Here is a 15,416-nt window from a genome sequence, read left to right on the forward strand (position 1 = left end):
ATTTGTGTCTTTAAGAGTTGGTTTGGGGCATTCTTTTAGACTTTGAGGTGAAAAGTTGGGAACTCTACTGCCAGTGGTGAGAATCAAATAAAATTCAAGAGTTAACTTTGCAAATTTAAGGTGCCTATTTTTCTGGATATCCTGAGTTCACAGAAAACAATGATTTGTTGGGCGGGAAGAGTCAGTTCAAAGGTCCTAAGGTGAGACCCCACTTGGTATTTTGGAAGCCAAGGTAACTAATGCACAGTGAACTGGGGGATGAGAAGGAATTTGCAGATCCTGTGGGATCAGGATTTGATGTGGTTTGTAAAAAAAAAAAAAAAAAAAAAAAGTCAAAAACTGTTTTTGACTAGAACAACAGGAAAGATGAAGCTCCAGTAACCAAATTGACAGGTAATGACAGAATGAGCTTGGCGCAGAAGTTGATAACACCTTTAAATAATGGATCAAAGAAAAAAGTAAAATTTTAAAACTTTTCCTTATGTAATAAAAACCTATCAAAGTAGAGGAGGTACAGCAAAACAACAAATTTAAGGTTTATATTCAGAAAAAGATTAATGTTGGTTGCAAGTTTTAACTTAGTAAATGAAGTGCTCCTATGTTTCACTACTAATAGAATTTTTGGTTAAAAAAAAAACCCTTTTTTCAAGCGTGTTAGCTATATTCACTACAAAGCCTTCATATTTCAGAATGTTCATGTGACGGTTTTGTTCTGTTTCTCAATACTGCAGATAACTGCCTTAGAGAGTTCTAGTGCTAATGTAATCAAGAGAGCACCCCCCCTACACCCAAATATTCTTTATCACATCACTAAGAATTTTTTTGCATTTTTTTAATTTATTTTTTATTTATTTTCAGCATAACAGTATTCATTGTTTTTGCACCACACCAGTGCTCCATGCAATCCGTCCCCTCTCTAATACCCACCACCTGGTTCCCCCAACCTCCCACCCCCCTGCAACTTCAAACCCTCAGATTGTTTTTCAGAGTCCATAGTCTCTCATGGTTCACCTCCCTTTCCAATTTCCCCCAACTCCCTCTCCTCTCTAACTCCCCTTGTCCTCCGTGCTATTTGTTATGCTCCACAAATAAGTGAAACCATATGATAATTTACTCTCTCTGCTTGACTTATTTCACTCAACATAATCTCTTCCAGTCCCGTCCATGTTGATAGAAAAGTTGGGTATTCATCCTTTCTGATGGAGGCATAATACTCCATAGTGTATATGGACCACATCTTCCTTATCCACTCATCCATTGAAGGGCATCTTGTTTCTTTCCACAGTTTGGCAACCCTGGCCATTGCTGCTATAAACATTGGGGTACATATGGCCCTTCTTTTCACTACATCTGAATCTTTGGGGTAAATACCCAGGAGTGCAATGGCAGGGTCATAGGGAAGTTCTATTTTTAATTTCTTGAGGAATCTCCACACTGTTCTCCAAAGAGGCTGCACCAACTTGCATTCCCACCAACAGTATAAGAGGGTTCCCCTTTCTCCACATCCCCTCCAACACATGTTGTTTCCTGTCTTGCTAATTTTGGCCATTCTAACTGGTGTAAGAAATCACTAAGAATTTTTTGGTTGAGGGACGCTTGGGTGGCTCAGTTGGTTGGACGACTGCCTTCGGCTCAGGGCGTGATCCTGGAGTCCCGGGATCGAGTCCCACATCAGGCTCCCAGCTCCATGGGGAGTCTGCTTCGCTCTCTGACCTTCTCCTCGCTCATGCTCTCTCTCACTGTCTCTCTCTCTCAAATAAATAAATAATAAAATCTTTAAAAAAAAAAAAAAAGAATTTTTTGGTTGATCTCTAATTTCATTTCATTTTGACAATGACAAAGACACTTCACAGATGCAGGAAGGCCCTTTACTCCCTGAAATGGGGGAATTGTTATGAGGCAAATTGGCTTTCTTTTAGTGTTTCATTTTTAATATATAAAGATGTTAGAGGATAGGAGTGTTTCAAGCTCTGCATATAGGCAAATGGTGTAGGGATAACATTACAAAATCTGAGGCCAGAAGTGAGAAGCCCAGCTTTAGCTACTTATAAGCTAATAAGCTTATAAGATCATCATAGAACAGGAAATAATGCAAATTCAAAAATAGGATATTAGTGTTATTTATAATTTTGAATGTATAGAATATCTTCTGAAGCACCTCTCCTCTCTGTTGCTGTTCTCCATTCATCCTCATTACTAAAGAATACTGTCCCTAAAATATTTGTCTTATTCATTTGTATTCATCTAAGTTTCTTTGCAAGTAATGCAAACTCTCAGTTGCTATTTCCTAATATTATCAGTCTTTAAAAACTGTTTTGGTGTTTTTTACTTGTCTATGCCTATGAATTTTCTAGACACTCTTCACTACTCTCAGATGCACAGAATTTCAAAATCCTTATTTAAAGGTTAATCCTAATTCTTTTAGTTCTTGTGGCTAATGTTTCATTTAGCCAGGTGTCCCAACACTCATCACTAGTCACAAGTACAAATAGCCATATGGAATTCTAATTTTGTGTCCTCTAAAGTGTTTCCCTGAAGAGTAGTGATCCCAGTATCACTTCGAGCCTAACTTACCTCCCTACTTACCCCTCATTTACAATCTGCTTTAACTCAACCTAGGAGTCAGAGTGATCTTGCTACAGTGTAAATTAGGTCATGTCACTGTACTCATAACTGACCGCTCCCCCCCCCCAAATTGAAGGCCCGTCTGGCTTCCTTAACCCTCACCCGCACATCTTGTTACCCTTCTGACCTTATCTCCTACTGCTCTGCCACCTATTCTCTGCTCCTGCCATACTACCCTCCTTACAGTTCCTGCAGCATGCAACGCAGATTCTCTTCCTGACGTCTTTGCACTTGCTTTCCCTCTGGTTGGCATGCTCTTCCTCCCATACCTACGTGGCTCCCTCCCTCACCTCCTTCAGGTTTTTCCTCAAATGTAACTCTCCCTGAGGCTACCTTGATTACCTGGCTTAAAATTACAACCACTCTTCTCAGTATGCCCTATCCTCTTTACCTAGTTTTATTTTTCTCATGGCATGTTAAAATTGCACTAGAAATATGTATTCATATTATTCTCCCCCATTTCTCTCTCACACACACACTCACACATACCTTTGCTTTGGATTTGAAAGAGACTGGGTGGAGAAGGAGAGAAAGTGAAGGAGCAAAAATATAGAAGAAGATAGGGTTAGGGAGATACAATACAAATTACTTAAAATGTAGAAGGAAAATGAACTTGAGAGTTAAACACTTAAGTCAAATTATTTTTTGGCTTCTTGTGAGAAAATATAGTGAAGGGTTGAGTCAGCCACAACCCTAAGGGTATGTAGTTTCCTGGGCAAACATGTTTTGGGGGGGTCTATCTATATAAGCAATATTATTAAAAGGTGTATTTTAAAAATTCCTGGGCAAAGTAAGATATGGTGATTTACTGATAAAGATTTAAAGTAATAGACACATGTATGCATTTCTTTGTTTAATCAGTGAGCATGAAGGTTGTCTGTAGTGCCCATGTACCATCTCTTCACGTTCTTTATCATGAAATGCACTGCTCCTATCTAACTGCCTATCTCTCACCATGAGAAAAAGAAAAAAAGTAACAGTGCTGTTACTACTCAGAATGCCAAGACTCTTTGTAACTTCTACTGAAACAATCAGTTCTTGCTTCTGCAGTATCCTAATGCCATTAAGGTAATGTTGGCCATATCCTTCTCATTAAGTTCCATCATCCAACATGTTGCTCCTGAGTACTGGCTTCTAGTGGTTTTCTCAAAGAATGTACTCTTTTGTTGATGTCCACAAATGCAAGTCTTACCCAGAAGTATGCCAGAAAATGAGAGTGATCATTTGTTTTCTAGTCACGCTAAACTTACTACACATCTTCCAACCGTGTCTTGATTTCTTCGGGCCTGGATCACCGCATCCCTAGAATGTGATCTCTTTCAGTGTCAGCAGCACCATACCTTCCAGGTGGGTGGATCCGGTTCAGCAGTTGCATTGGCCAGCAAGAAATGCACTTGACTAGCCCGGGAGAGCACAAAGCCACCACGTCATCTGGGGCTGGGGAGGACAGCCATCTGAAGGGCCAGTTGTAAGCCTCAGAGGACTTGAAGCACCACCCCAGTGGTCTACCAAATCCGAGGCACATAACTTGTGCTTGTCCCTACCCTGGGTGCCGGTGCAGTGCTCTTGAGTTAGGGACCTGCAACCACCCCACTTTGGGTGCCATAGACATAGTGGGGAATACCTCCGGCTCCGTGCTCCAGGAAGGAAAGACCTGGGTCCACCCAATGAGGTCCAACTCCAAGAGCCCCATGCGAGGGGGCTCTAGAAAATTTCCAAGAAGGAGCTCAAAACACCTGATGCCCTGATGGCAAGTAGTACTGAAATGCATACCAAATTATACTATTCTTGCTCCACCATTTGGATAGTTTTTGCCTTTGACTTTATCGTCCCCACAAAATACAGATCTTTCTCTGGTCTGCTAGGACTTCATAGGATCTTTAAAATCATATTGGAATAAAAATGCTTATTTTGTAGGCAGCTTTCTCAAAGTCAAGTTAAAGTGAAAGAATGGGAAGCATAAACTAAATAATAAGCCCATTTTTCTTGATCTATAAAATTTATATAATCAAAAAGCACCACATAGATCCAGATTTGCCTTCCCTCCTCCGTTGGTATGTGTTTTCTCATAGTTCAGTTCCTACAATTGTCCATGTTATGAAACAATTCACAGTACATAGTTCTGTTGATGTCGCTCACTGGCAACTAAAGAAAAATATATTTAAATGTTTTGTATTTGTAGTTTAGGCTGAAATATCTATTAATACATAAAAAATACATATAATACATAAAAAATAATAGAAATATCTATTAATACATAAAAAATTTTAGAATACCTTCAGTTCTAACACATTATTTATAAAGTATTCTATTATAGATTATTTATTTACCAGGAGCAAGTTTTGCCTAGGGCAGAGCATCAGTGCATATAGAATCACAGGATACTTGTGCTAGAAATTACCTTGAAGAGGTCCTAACCCAGGACATGTCATTCATGACCAGCTTGTGGATTCATAAATTTCCTGAAATGCGTTGGTAGGTATATTAGTTTCATGCCCCTGGAACAAATTACCACAAACTTGGTGGCTTTACACAGTGCAAATTTATTAAAGTTCTGTAACTATAAGAATAGTATATAATTCTGACTGGTCTGACACCAATTACACAGGTCTCAGTAGACTGAAATCAAGGTATTATTGGGGCTATGTTCCAGAGGCTTTAGGAGAAAAATCTATTTACTGTGTTTTGCAGGTTCTAGAGGCTGTCTGCCTTCCTTTGGCTCATGACCCCCTCCGTCTTCAGAGCCAGCAATGGCTAATTTCTCGGGTGTCACTCTGATGCTCCTTGATACTCCTTTTGGGTTTTCACTTTGCCTTTGCTGACTATGCCCCTCTTACAAGGAAGCTTATAAGAGCCCCCCCCCAGGATAATCTGGGATATATCTCCATTTCAAAATACTTGATCACATCTACAATGGTTCTTTTGCCATGTAAAGCCCAGTATAACATTCACAAATTCCAGGATTCTAACATCAACATCTTTGGGGAGGCCACGATTTAGTCTACCCTAGTGTGTAAACTCTGAGACCAATGAGCCCATCTCCATGTGTTTTTCTGCAAAATAGCTTGCCCCGTAATGGCTTTTCAAAGAGATCTGTGACTTGATACAGTTTAATCACTCCCACAGTTTTGTCACCCTCCCCGTCTCATGTAAGGAAACATTAAAGTCCCAGAGAGATTGACTTATCCAAAACCATATGAATGAGAGATGTTTCCCAGACTCCATTTTTGACCTTCATAACTATAGCCTGCCAAAAACAAGTCGGCAGACGATAGCAGTGTCCTGCCCATTCCTTGCATGGAAAGAATGCCTGAGCCTCCTGGGAAGCCCGCAGTTTGTCTGCGGCTAACAGAATTGGTGCCACTGGCTGTAGCATAGCTCAGATCCAAAGTGATGCCCTAGTGAGAGTGCACATCTCACTTTGTTAAGAAGCACAGTGCCTTGAAGCTGAGCCTGTCTACCTTCAGGTACAGTGGAAATGGAAAGAGAGGGGCAGAGATGTGATAGAGTACCTTATTGTCAGAGCTCAGGGTGTTTTAGTTATTCACTTTCAGACATAGCAGGAGAATTCTTCTGACACCTGCAAGGCCTTGGAAGGTTGATCAGCTGTCTGCTGTTGCTGTATTCCAGCATAGTACTATGGAGTGCAGGATCAGGTCCGACTGCTAGCGCCAGATTCTGTCTCTATCACTACGAGTCTGTGTCCTTTGGAAAATTGCTTGGCTTCTCATTATCTCAGTTGCTTCATCAGTAAAATGGGGGGATTTACTTTATTGGGGTAAGATAGGCTTTAGGGATTCCAATTATGAATGTTTCCATAGTTCACCAGTTATGTCAGTGAGACAGCATTTCCTATGTGTAGAATTTCACATATACAAAATTGCTTCACATTCTCTGTTATTCATGCCATTTCAGCAAGCCATATCAGAATATATGATTCTGTTTACCAGTTTGTTGCAAAGAGTAAATGGGATAAATTTGTTTAAAGTAGCTGGCATATAGTAAATACTACATACTATTTTTACTACTATTAACCACTACTACAGATGGGTGCAGGTACTTGTCTTGGCCACTGGGGACAGCAGAGGAAACAACACTTCGAATCCATTTCTGTCTAAAGTTCTGGTGTACTGAGATTAAAGAAGTTTAATTGTACCTGGTGGTTAGTGCAGAAAAATAATTCAGTTCGGAAATGATATAGTTTGCCTCTCTGGAAACACTGTTCATTGATCTTTGGTCCACCAGTCCCATTTATAGATGTGTGCCCCACAGCTAAAGGATAAAGTTGTGTAGCTATGTAGCTGAGGACAGCCTGCCGATATTTGTTCTTTAGTGACCAGGGCTAAATTTTGGTAGATTTATTTAGAAGCTAACATTATATTGCTACACTTCATATTTTGAGGTAGCAAATAACTACCTAGTCTTGCATTTGAAAGGCCTTTTGTCGACGGTGATATTTTAAAGTTTTAAGGTTAATGTGATTTTTCTTTGCACTAAACCAAATGCAGAAAGCACTTTGGAAATTCACTTTCTTGTTTCTTATTACAATCCTGCATTTGAATTTTTTTAATAGAAATTGAGATTGGGAACAGAGAAAGGAGACAAAGAAGGTAAATGTAAGTATGATTCTGCAATTTGGCTTTGGAAAACATAAAGTTGGATAAAACACATCTAAACATTTATATTGCATTTGTCTTCCAGAAAGGAAGCAGCTTAGATTGTGGGGATGGGATGGGGATCTGACAAAGTCAAAGTTAAGAAATGAGCAAGTCTGTACATATGCCAACCCACAGCATTTGATGTAGTAGCCAAAAGCATTTGGTAACAAAATATAAGATAGTATTAGCATATAATTGATTTTAATTATATGTCTTAAAATTACATATATCCACTAGGCATTAAGAGGAGGAAGTACAATGTTCTTAATGGAAAAGTCTTGTCTAACTGGCTGTGGAACAAAAGAATATTCTGGACAAACACACATATACACACACACAAACATACATACACATACACACACATGAATGAGAATTTTATTTATTTAATTGGAAATGGGTAGTATACAATGAAATCTTCAGGGATGTGAACCACCCTTCAAATGCTCACATAGTGGCTGTAAAGCGTCTGAAGCCATGTAGAAAAGCCAAAGATTACTTTAATCCTTTGCTAAAAAGTTCTAGTGGAAGATCATGATTACATGATTTAGAATATAAACTGTGCATGTCATACTCTGAAGGAGTTTGGTGTAAAATGGACTTCCAGAATCTAGTAAAAAGAAAATTTCCTGGTGTTACTGTATATAAACAACTATTATCGTCTTTCTAATGATGTAATGCTTTAACTTTATATACTCTTTGATCCTTCTGTTAACTGAAAATCTTATTGGAGAGTATGTACTATGGCATAATCCCCAAAAACTAATAAAATAATTCTCAGCATGGTGTAAAGTGTTGATTTAACTATTCTGTCCCAATACAGAGGAATTTCAAAAACTCCCAGACAAATAAAGTGATAGAATTTTAGTGCTGGAGGGGACTGTGGAGAACAAAGTGGACATAACCTTCCATATTTACACAGCTCATTTACCTCAGAGCCAAATGAGGACCCTAGTCACCTTCCAAAACTTCTGGGTTTTTTTTTTTTAAGATCCCTCTTGTAATATCAAGTCAGCCAGTCTTGTGTATGGATTTATGTGATAAAGTTGGAATAGCTTTCCTCGGCCACTTTAAAAAGTTCAGTACATTAACATTCTTTTGAAAGTGGAACACCAGCAAATGTCTTTAGAAGAAGAATTGAACTCAGTGATCTTTTCCTTCTAATGGAGACAACCTGGGCATACTGCTGTTCCAGAAGGTTGCACACATATGGACCTGTATATATTTGAACATGAACATCAAAATCTTATCAGATTTAAAAGGAACCTCAAAATACACTTGCTTTGGTTCCTTGCCCTACAGCAGGTAAGGTATCATTATCTACACTTTATAGATGAAACAGTTGAGTCCCAGAGAGACCAACTGACCTGCCCACTAAGTAATCATAAGGGAGAGATAGGTCTCCTGCTATAGCAAAGTACTACACTATGCGTCTCTTTCAAATTTTTTTTTTTAATGAACCTCTTCAAACTCATTTTCTATTTGTTTCCATTAAGTTTGTGGAACCCATAATTTCACACAGAATAGACTCTCTTCCACAATTGTATAAAAGTAATTGACTGCATTTTAGTTACTCAAGTCTCCTTGCAAGTGAATCTTGAAGGTCAGCTTGACAATTGGCATTTGGTCCATTATCCAGTAAGCAGCCATGGTTTTGGTTTAAAAAATAAAAGCCCTCATTTTGCTGACTTTGGCAATGAACCAGTTGCTTAAGTGAATGTGACAAACATCAGGCACAAAACACTATGTATGCCAGGGAGTACCTGGGTGGCTTAGTAGGTTAAGCCTCTGCCTTCCGTTCAGGTCATGATCTCAGGGTCCTTGGATCGAGTCCCGCATCAGGCTCTCTGCTCAGCGGGGAGCCAGCTTCCCCCTCTCTCTCTGCCTGCCTCTCTGCCTACTTGTGATCTTTCTCTCTGTGTCAAATAAATAAATAAAATCTTTTTTTAAAAAGACACTACATATGCCATAAATAATCAGGATAAATTAGAAAACTCAAATATTAGAAGTATGAAGTCACAGGGAAGAGTCAGGTGGGTCTCCCCTTTCAGAGTTTTAGACAACAGATGTACAAATATAGGTGGCAGTCTCATATCCCTCAACAGATTTTGAGTGCAAGGGTGCAAACTGATCATGAGAAGACACAGATAGTGTCTCTGCAGTAGAGACACACTGCACAGAAGGGAAGCTTTCTAGAATAAACTTTATATGTTGTGGCTATAAAAATACTCCGAGTGTGCAGCTGCTATAAATAACATTTATGATACTAATGATGATAGAATAATGCATCATCGTCCCCTGGTTATGGCAGAATGACTCAAGACCTTCTTGCATGGGTTTCTCCCTTACATGTTATCAGCTTAGAAAGGATTTTTTATTCTAGTTCCCAAAAGGTCAGATATTTAAGATCAAAAGAAGGGACAGAAACAAGTGAAAAGTTGCTGAATATTAAAGACGTAGAAATAAAGAAAACTAGAAATTAGAGATGGGGGAATAATGATGGGAGACATGGAACACAAAGAGAAAGGGAGAAAGTAATGTGTGTTGGCACTTATTTTAGGAAAGGCACTGTGCTGAACATTTTGCTTATATTATCACCTTTAATCCTCACCACAGCTCTATGAAGTAGCTATTATGTGCAGATAACAAAATGGCATTCAAAATATTAGTTTTCCCACAGCTAACCAAGTAACAGAACCAAGATTCCCATTCTGATATGACTTCAAAATCCATATTGTTTTAATTAAACCAATACAGGCATCACTAGACCACCAGAGAGATTTCAAAAACAGAGACTGGCACAATGATCAGATAAACTGCTTTCGGAAGAAGCATCTTGAATGGACTTATTTAAACAAATGTCAGAAGAGACAGAAAAGATGAAGGGATTACACTGAAACTCCATCATGATGAGAGTCAAGTATCTGTTAAGCAACCTGAATCTGTTAGAGCAACCTGAGGTGCTATAATCAAGGTTTTAATTCAATCCCTTCCGATTTGTTTTCCTCATTATCCTCATCCACCCTATCTCTAAGGAAGCTGTAGTGACCTTGCAAGTCCTCACCCATGCAGAGAAGACTGGGTGCTGAAATATCTCTCCAGTCCTGACACGAAGGAATACGGATGTGTCTGACATCTTCCTTTCCAGGAATGAAGCCGAAGAGTTTCTTTATGCGCTGCATGATGAGGAGTCGTGAATGTTGCTCGGCGGCTTGTTCAAAGAGCTCCCTCTCATTGTGGAGGTGGTTGGTCCAATAGCAGTGCTGCAGAGTTGTGAGGGGAGAGCAGCACCTCGCCAAGCAGCGGGAGACTAGGGCAGCGATGGTTGCCAGGGTGATCAGAATCCAGCCCAGCATCTTGATGTAGTTATTTGAAAGAAAAGCAGAAAACGTAAATATAGTAGGTATCAAAGGAACAGACACCATAAGAAGGATTCCTGAGAAATAAACTGTGGGTAAGAAATTTTGGTGTGGGGAAGCCTAGGTGGTTCAGTCAGTTAAACATCTGCCTTCTGTTCTGGTCCCAGCCTCCTGGGATCAAGTCCCACGTAGGTCTCCTTGCTCAGCGGGAAGCCTGCTTCTCCCTCTGCCTGCCACTCCCCCTGCTTGTGTGCTCCCTCTCGCTCTCTCGCTCTCTCTCTCCCTGTCAAATAAGTAAATAAATAAAAATTTTCCAAGAAAAGAATAGAAATTTGTGGGGCACCTGGATGGCTCAGTCCTTAAGTGTCTGCCTTCAGGGTCAGGTCATAATCCAGAGTCCTGGGGTTGAGCCCTGCATCCAGCTCTCTGCTCAGCAGGAGGCCTGCTCCTCCCTCTCCCACTCTCCCAAGGCCCCTGCTTGTGTTTCCCCTCTCGCTGTCTCTCTGTCAAATAAATAAATAAAATCTTTAAAAATTTTTGAAATCACCTATTTTAAAAAAAAAAACAAATTTGTTTTTCTAGTCTTTGAAATAATAACAAGGTACTGATCACTTAGTATGGATATAGGCATGATGGAGAGAATAAGCCCAACCATTTCAGTTTGGTTTGGGGACTACAAAGGATATTGACCTGTTAACTTGGAATGGATTAAAACTACTGTCCTTGAAGTGGCAGATGCTGTAACTCACCAATTACTCTTGTGTAGGATACATAAACCATACTCTTTGGTTTTAGCTCAACTTTCCTCCCCAACAATTAGGGACAGGTCAAACATCCTTTGGGTGCTTAATAACTATTTGATAATAAGATAATGATGGTGATGAAAATGATGATATGATAGATAATAATGGTAGCTTCCTAAGTGCCTTCTTAATAATGTGCTAACAGGTATCCATTGATATTTCTTCCTGAGTTGCTCTTACCTTTTATTTTTCGTGACCAAAGAAGACACTTATGTACCTAAATGGAAAGCACCTTATTATTTTCCTTTTCCTTTCCTTCCTCCTTCAAATAGTTATTTGCTGACCAGTTTTATGATTCATTTTTGAAATATACTATGAAAGGAAATTTAACTATATATTACTTACATTTAGTGCCCTCTTTGAAAGACTGACATAAATGGCTGTTTTCTAGTCTTAAAACTCTTTTTTTTAATTATTCTTTTTTCAATAATTAGCTATTATTATGTAAAGTAAGAGAGGCAAGTTCCACAGGTATAAGGAAGCCAGCAGTCGGCAGCCTCAGTCTGGGAGGTGAAGGTCTCTCCCCCAGCTTGTGATTCACCAGTAGGCCTGGAATTACCAGTGTGAGCTCAGCAGAGCTGCTGCACTCAGTGGAGGCTAAAATCTACAAAGTGACACTCACAGCAATTTAATTTGAGAGAGGACAGCACAGTGGAGGAAAGGCCATCTGAGATGCCCATTAATTCATCAGCCATAATTTATTGAGTCCCAGGTTGACCTTCCACCATGTTCTATACATGGTTGTTGGTGATGCGGACTCAGATGTGAATAATTTAAGATATATTCACTCTTTCAACAGTCTTTAAGCCTAAAGAGGGAGACAAAACAACAAACTAGGAAATATGGTAAAATGTAGTCGTTTCTTGTATCAGTAAGAACAGTGGGAGAGAAGTGAACTCATCTTAAGGAAGAGGAAAATCAGGGAGTGCTTCCCAGAGGAGATGATGTTCAGACTTAAATATTAAAGGGTAGTTCACCAGATGCAAGAAGGTGAGGAGAGTTCTAATAAGAGAAGAAGAAAAATAAGAGCATGAAGAGTTAGGAGAACCTCAACAAGTTTGTACCTCCAGGGTCATAAGAGTCACGTAGAAAAGTGGTCAGAAACCAGATACTGAAGAACCTTGTATTTCATGACAGGATTCTGGATTTCGGATTGGGCTAGTCGAAAATCATCAAAGAACTTTATACAAGGATTGGGAGAGGTGGTGCTCATCATTCAATTTGCATTTAGAAAGATAATTTTGGCATGGCTGTGAAAAATTGATTAAAATTGGGTAAAACTCATGTCAGGAAGCTATTTTAGAATGAGGTATGGGCAGAGAAAGGGTTTGAACTTAATATGATCTTGTGGTCAACTCAGAAAAATCAAACAAAGACAGTGTATATTCTTCAAATGAGATTGAAGTTCAAGGTGGTTGTAAAGTATGGAAACAGTATGACTTTTGACTATCTCAATCAACCATTTATTAGCTCTGTGAACTTATAAGAGTTACATTAACTCTTTGAGATTTGGTTTCCTCATCTGTAAAATGGGGTTGATTATACCTCTCTCAAGAGTCTAAGGATTAGAATTAAATGTGAACTTTTTATGCAGTAAATGATAAACGTCTTAATAAATATTTAGTTTTGTGGCCATTGATCCAAAAACATCCACTGGCTGATGACATTCTGAACCATAAAACTATCTTTTCACAGAAGTCTTTGTATGCATCAAATAAGACATTTTATTTTCACTTTAAGAAAATCTTACCAGGGGCACCTGGGTGGCTTAGTGGGCTAAGCCTCGCCTTCGGCTCAGGTCATGATCTCAGGGTCCTGGGATTAAGCCCTGAATCGGGTTTTCTGCTCAGCAGGGAACCTGCTTCCCCATTTCTCTCTGCCTGCCCCTCTGCCTCCTTGTGATCTCTCTCTCTCTCTCTCTCTCCCTCTCTCTGTCACATAAATAAATAAATAAAATTTTTTAAAAAAGAAGAAAGAAGGAAAATCTTACCACTGTGTATTACATGTTAGTTTTTCTTGAGCAAGAATATTTTTGAAAGCTTAAAATTGCCTCACTGATTATTTGACTTTTCACCTATCTTCACGTAAGTCCTCTGCCTGAGCTTTAGGGCTAGTGTAAAATGTTGAGATGGAGCCTACCATAATGAGATTTCTAATTTTGCTTAAATAGGGCCATGCAACGCACAGTATTCTGTATGTTGAGAACAATTTTTCTTCAACAAAATAGCACTAGCATTTCTAAATTTTAATAGTTAAAAAGCGATGAGTGAAAAAGTATATGCCTTTGCAATAAAGAGTTTAAAATTAATTTATTTTTATTGTATTGTAGTGGTTTACAAATGTGCTTTTTATCCCAGATCCCTCGGAGAAAGTGATGAATGCCAATGACTCGCTGTATTCACAAAATACACTTACACTTCTTAAATTTAACCTGTAAGTACAGTAGATATGGGCCTTTTCCCTGACTCCTCCCACCGCTTCACATAAATTGGTCTAAGGACATTAAATTTAGAGCCATCACTGGAATTTATTTTAACCTCTAATTTTAGATAAAATTTTAAGACACAAGAATGAATATTTCAGAATATGCAAGGTGGAATGAGGTAATTCAGTATTATTATTAAAATATCAAAAATTGTTTGTTTTTAATATGGAATGTGGACACAAGGCTGAACCCTTTAGATGTATTAGCTCATTTGTTACTCACCCCAACCTTATGTGGTAGACCTTGTTAATATCACCATTTTACAGTGGAGAAAAGTGGAAACATGGATAAGTTATATGACTTGTTCAAGGTTTTGCAGGTTAATAAATGGCAAAGCAAGATTCCAACACAGGTCTGCTTACTCAGAAGCCCAACATCCTAACCGTATGTATATAGCCGCTCACTAAAAATCACTTTGATGGATGGCATTGAGTTTGTGTACTCAGATAACACGAGAAGCATTAGGAATGTGAAATGTTTCCAATGACTGTGGTTAAGCTAGGATACCATAGCAAGAAAAAAAGAAAAAAAAACAAAAAACAAAACAAAACAAACAAACAAGCAAAAACAAACAAGAACTTACTTGTGACTGGTATCTGTGCCGGAGAGCTACTTCATCTCTTACCAGGATCATGTCAGATGGAGCTGATTTGCCGCATGGAAACCCAGCCAGGATCTCCTTCCGTTTGTTGACGCTGACATTGTCAAACACAGAGTAATGGTCCACAGGTGCAAATTCACTTGCCGCACATTCATAGTAGGTGCCTGTCAGCAGCGTTACAGCCAGCCACGTTAATGGCGCAACAAGTGCCCTCCCGGTGATGCTGAAGAACCGAAGACAGGCCAGCTTGCGCTCCAGAGGGCTGATTCTCCGCTGGCGAGGGCCACAGCTGCAGCAGTATTCACTGGTCATGGTCCACATCTGGCTTCTCAGAGCATAGCCAGCAACCAGAAGGATCAAGGCTGGAATGACTAGAAAAGCAGAACCATAGTAGAAATTTTTCCCAACCTGACAGGGACAACTGAAGGTGAAAGAGGAGAAAAGCTGTTGCGCACCAATGGTCGAAGCAGCAATTAAAGAATTCATAAATGTTCCACTTCTCTGCAGGGAAGATACGATGTTGTTGAGATTCGGGCTCATCGTTGGGAAGCTCTGACACAAATGGCCCTTTCTGATCATTACACTCCACCAGCTATAACCATTTTATGGGATCTTACTGGTTTAACTGGCTGTGTCAAGTGACCCAACATCCTCATATGTTTAAAGGATTCTAGCATCTTTCCTTGTGTAGTTTGTGAATCCTGAGCTAATTAATGGTCTTCAGATTCCACCCGGGAAAAACTAGAGGAGAGATTCACCTGGAACAAGTGACAGGAAAAACTGCTGCAGCGTATCTTTCCACTAAGAAGAGAATGGCTTGCTTGCAAAACAAACTGCTGCCGTCTCTCCATGTGGTGCTCTGTGGGACACGACCTGCTCGGCACCAGC

The 15,416-nt window shown here is 39.4% G+C and overlaps 1 protein-coding gene across 1 annotated transcript; it reads right to left on the reverse strand.

Moving 5' to 3' along the window:
• Nucleotides 1-10,249: 10,249 nt before the first annotated feature.
• Nucleotides 10,250-15,068, reverse strand: CALHM4 (calcium homeostasis modulator family member 4). Its single transcript, XM_044237028.1, has 2 exons — nt 14,511-15,068; nt 10,250-10,636 (listed from the first exon to the last, which is right to left on the reverse strand). Exons 1-2 carry the CDS (start codon nt 15,066-15,068, stop codon nt 10,250-10,252), a joined length of 945 nt encoding a protein of 314 aa, XP_044092963.1.
• Nucleotides 15,069-15,416: the final 348 nt, after the last annotated feature.

This window comes from Neovison vison, chromosome 1, assembly GCF_020171115.1.
Source record: "Neovison vison isolate M4711 chromosome 1, ASM_NN_V1, whole genome shotgun sequence".
Taxonomy (NCBI): Eukaryota; Metazoa; Chordata; class Mammalia; order Carnivora; family Mustelidae; genus Neogale; species Neogale vison.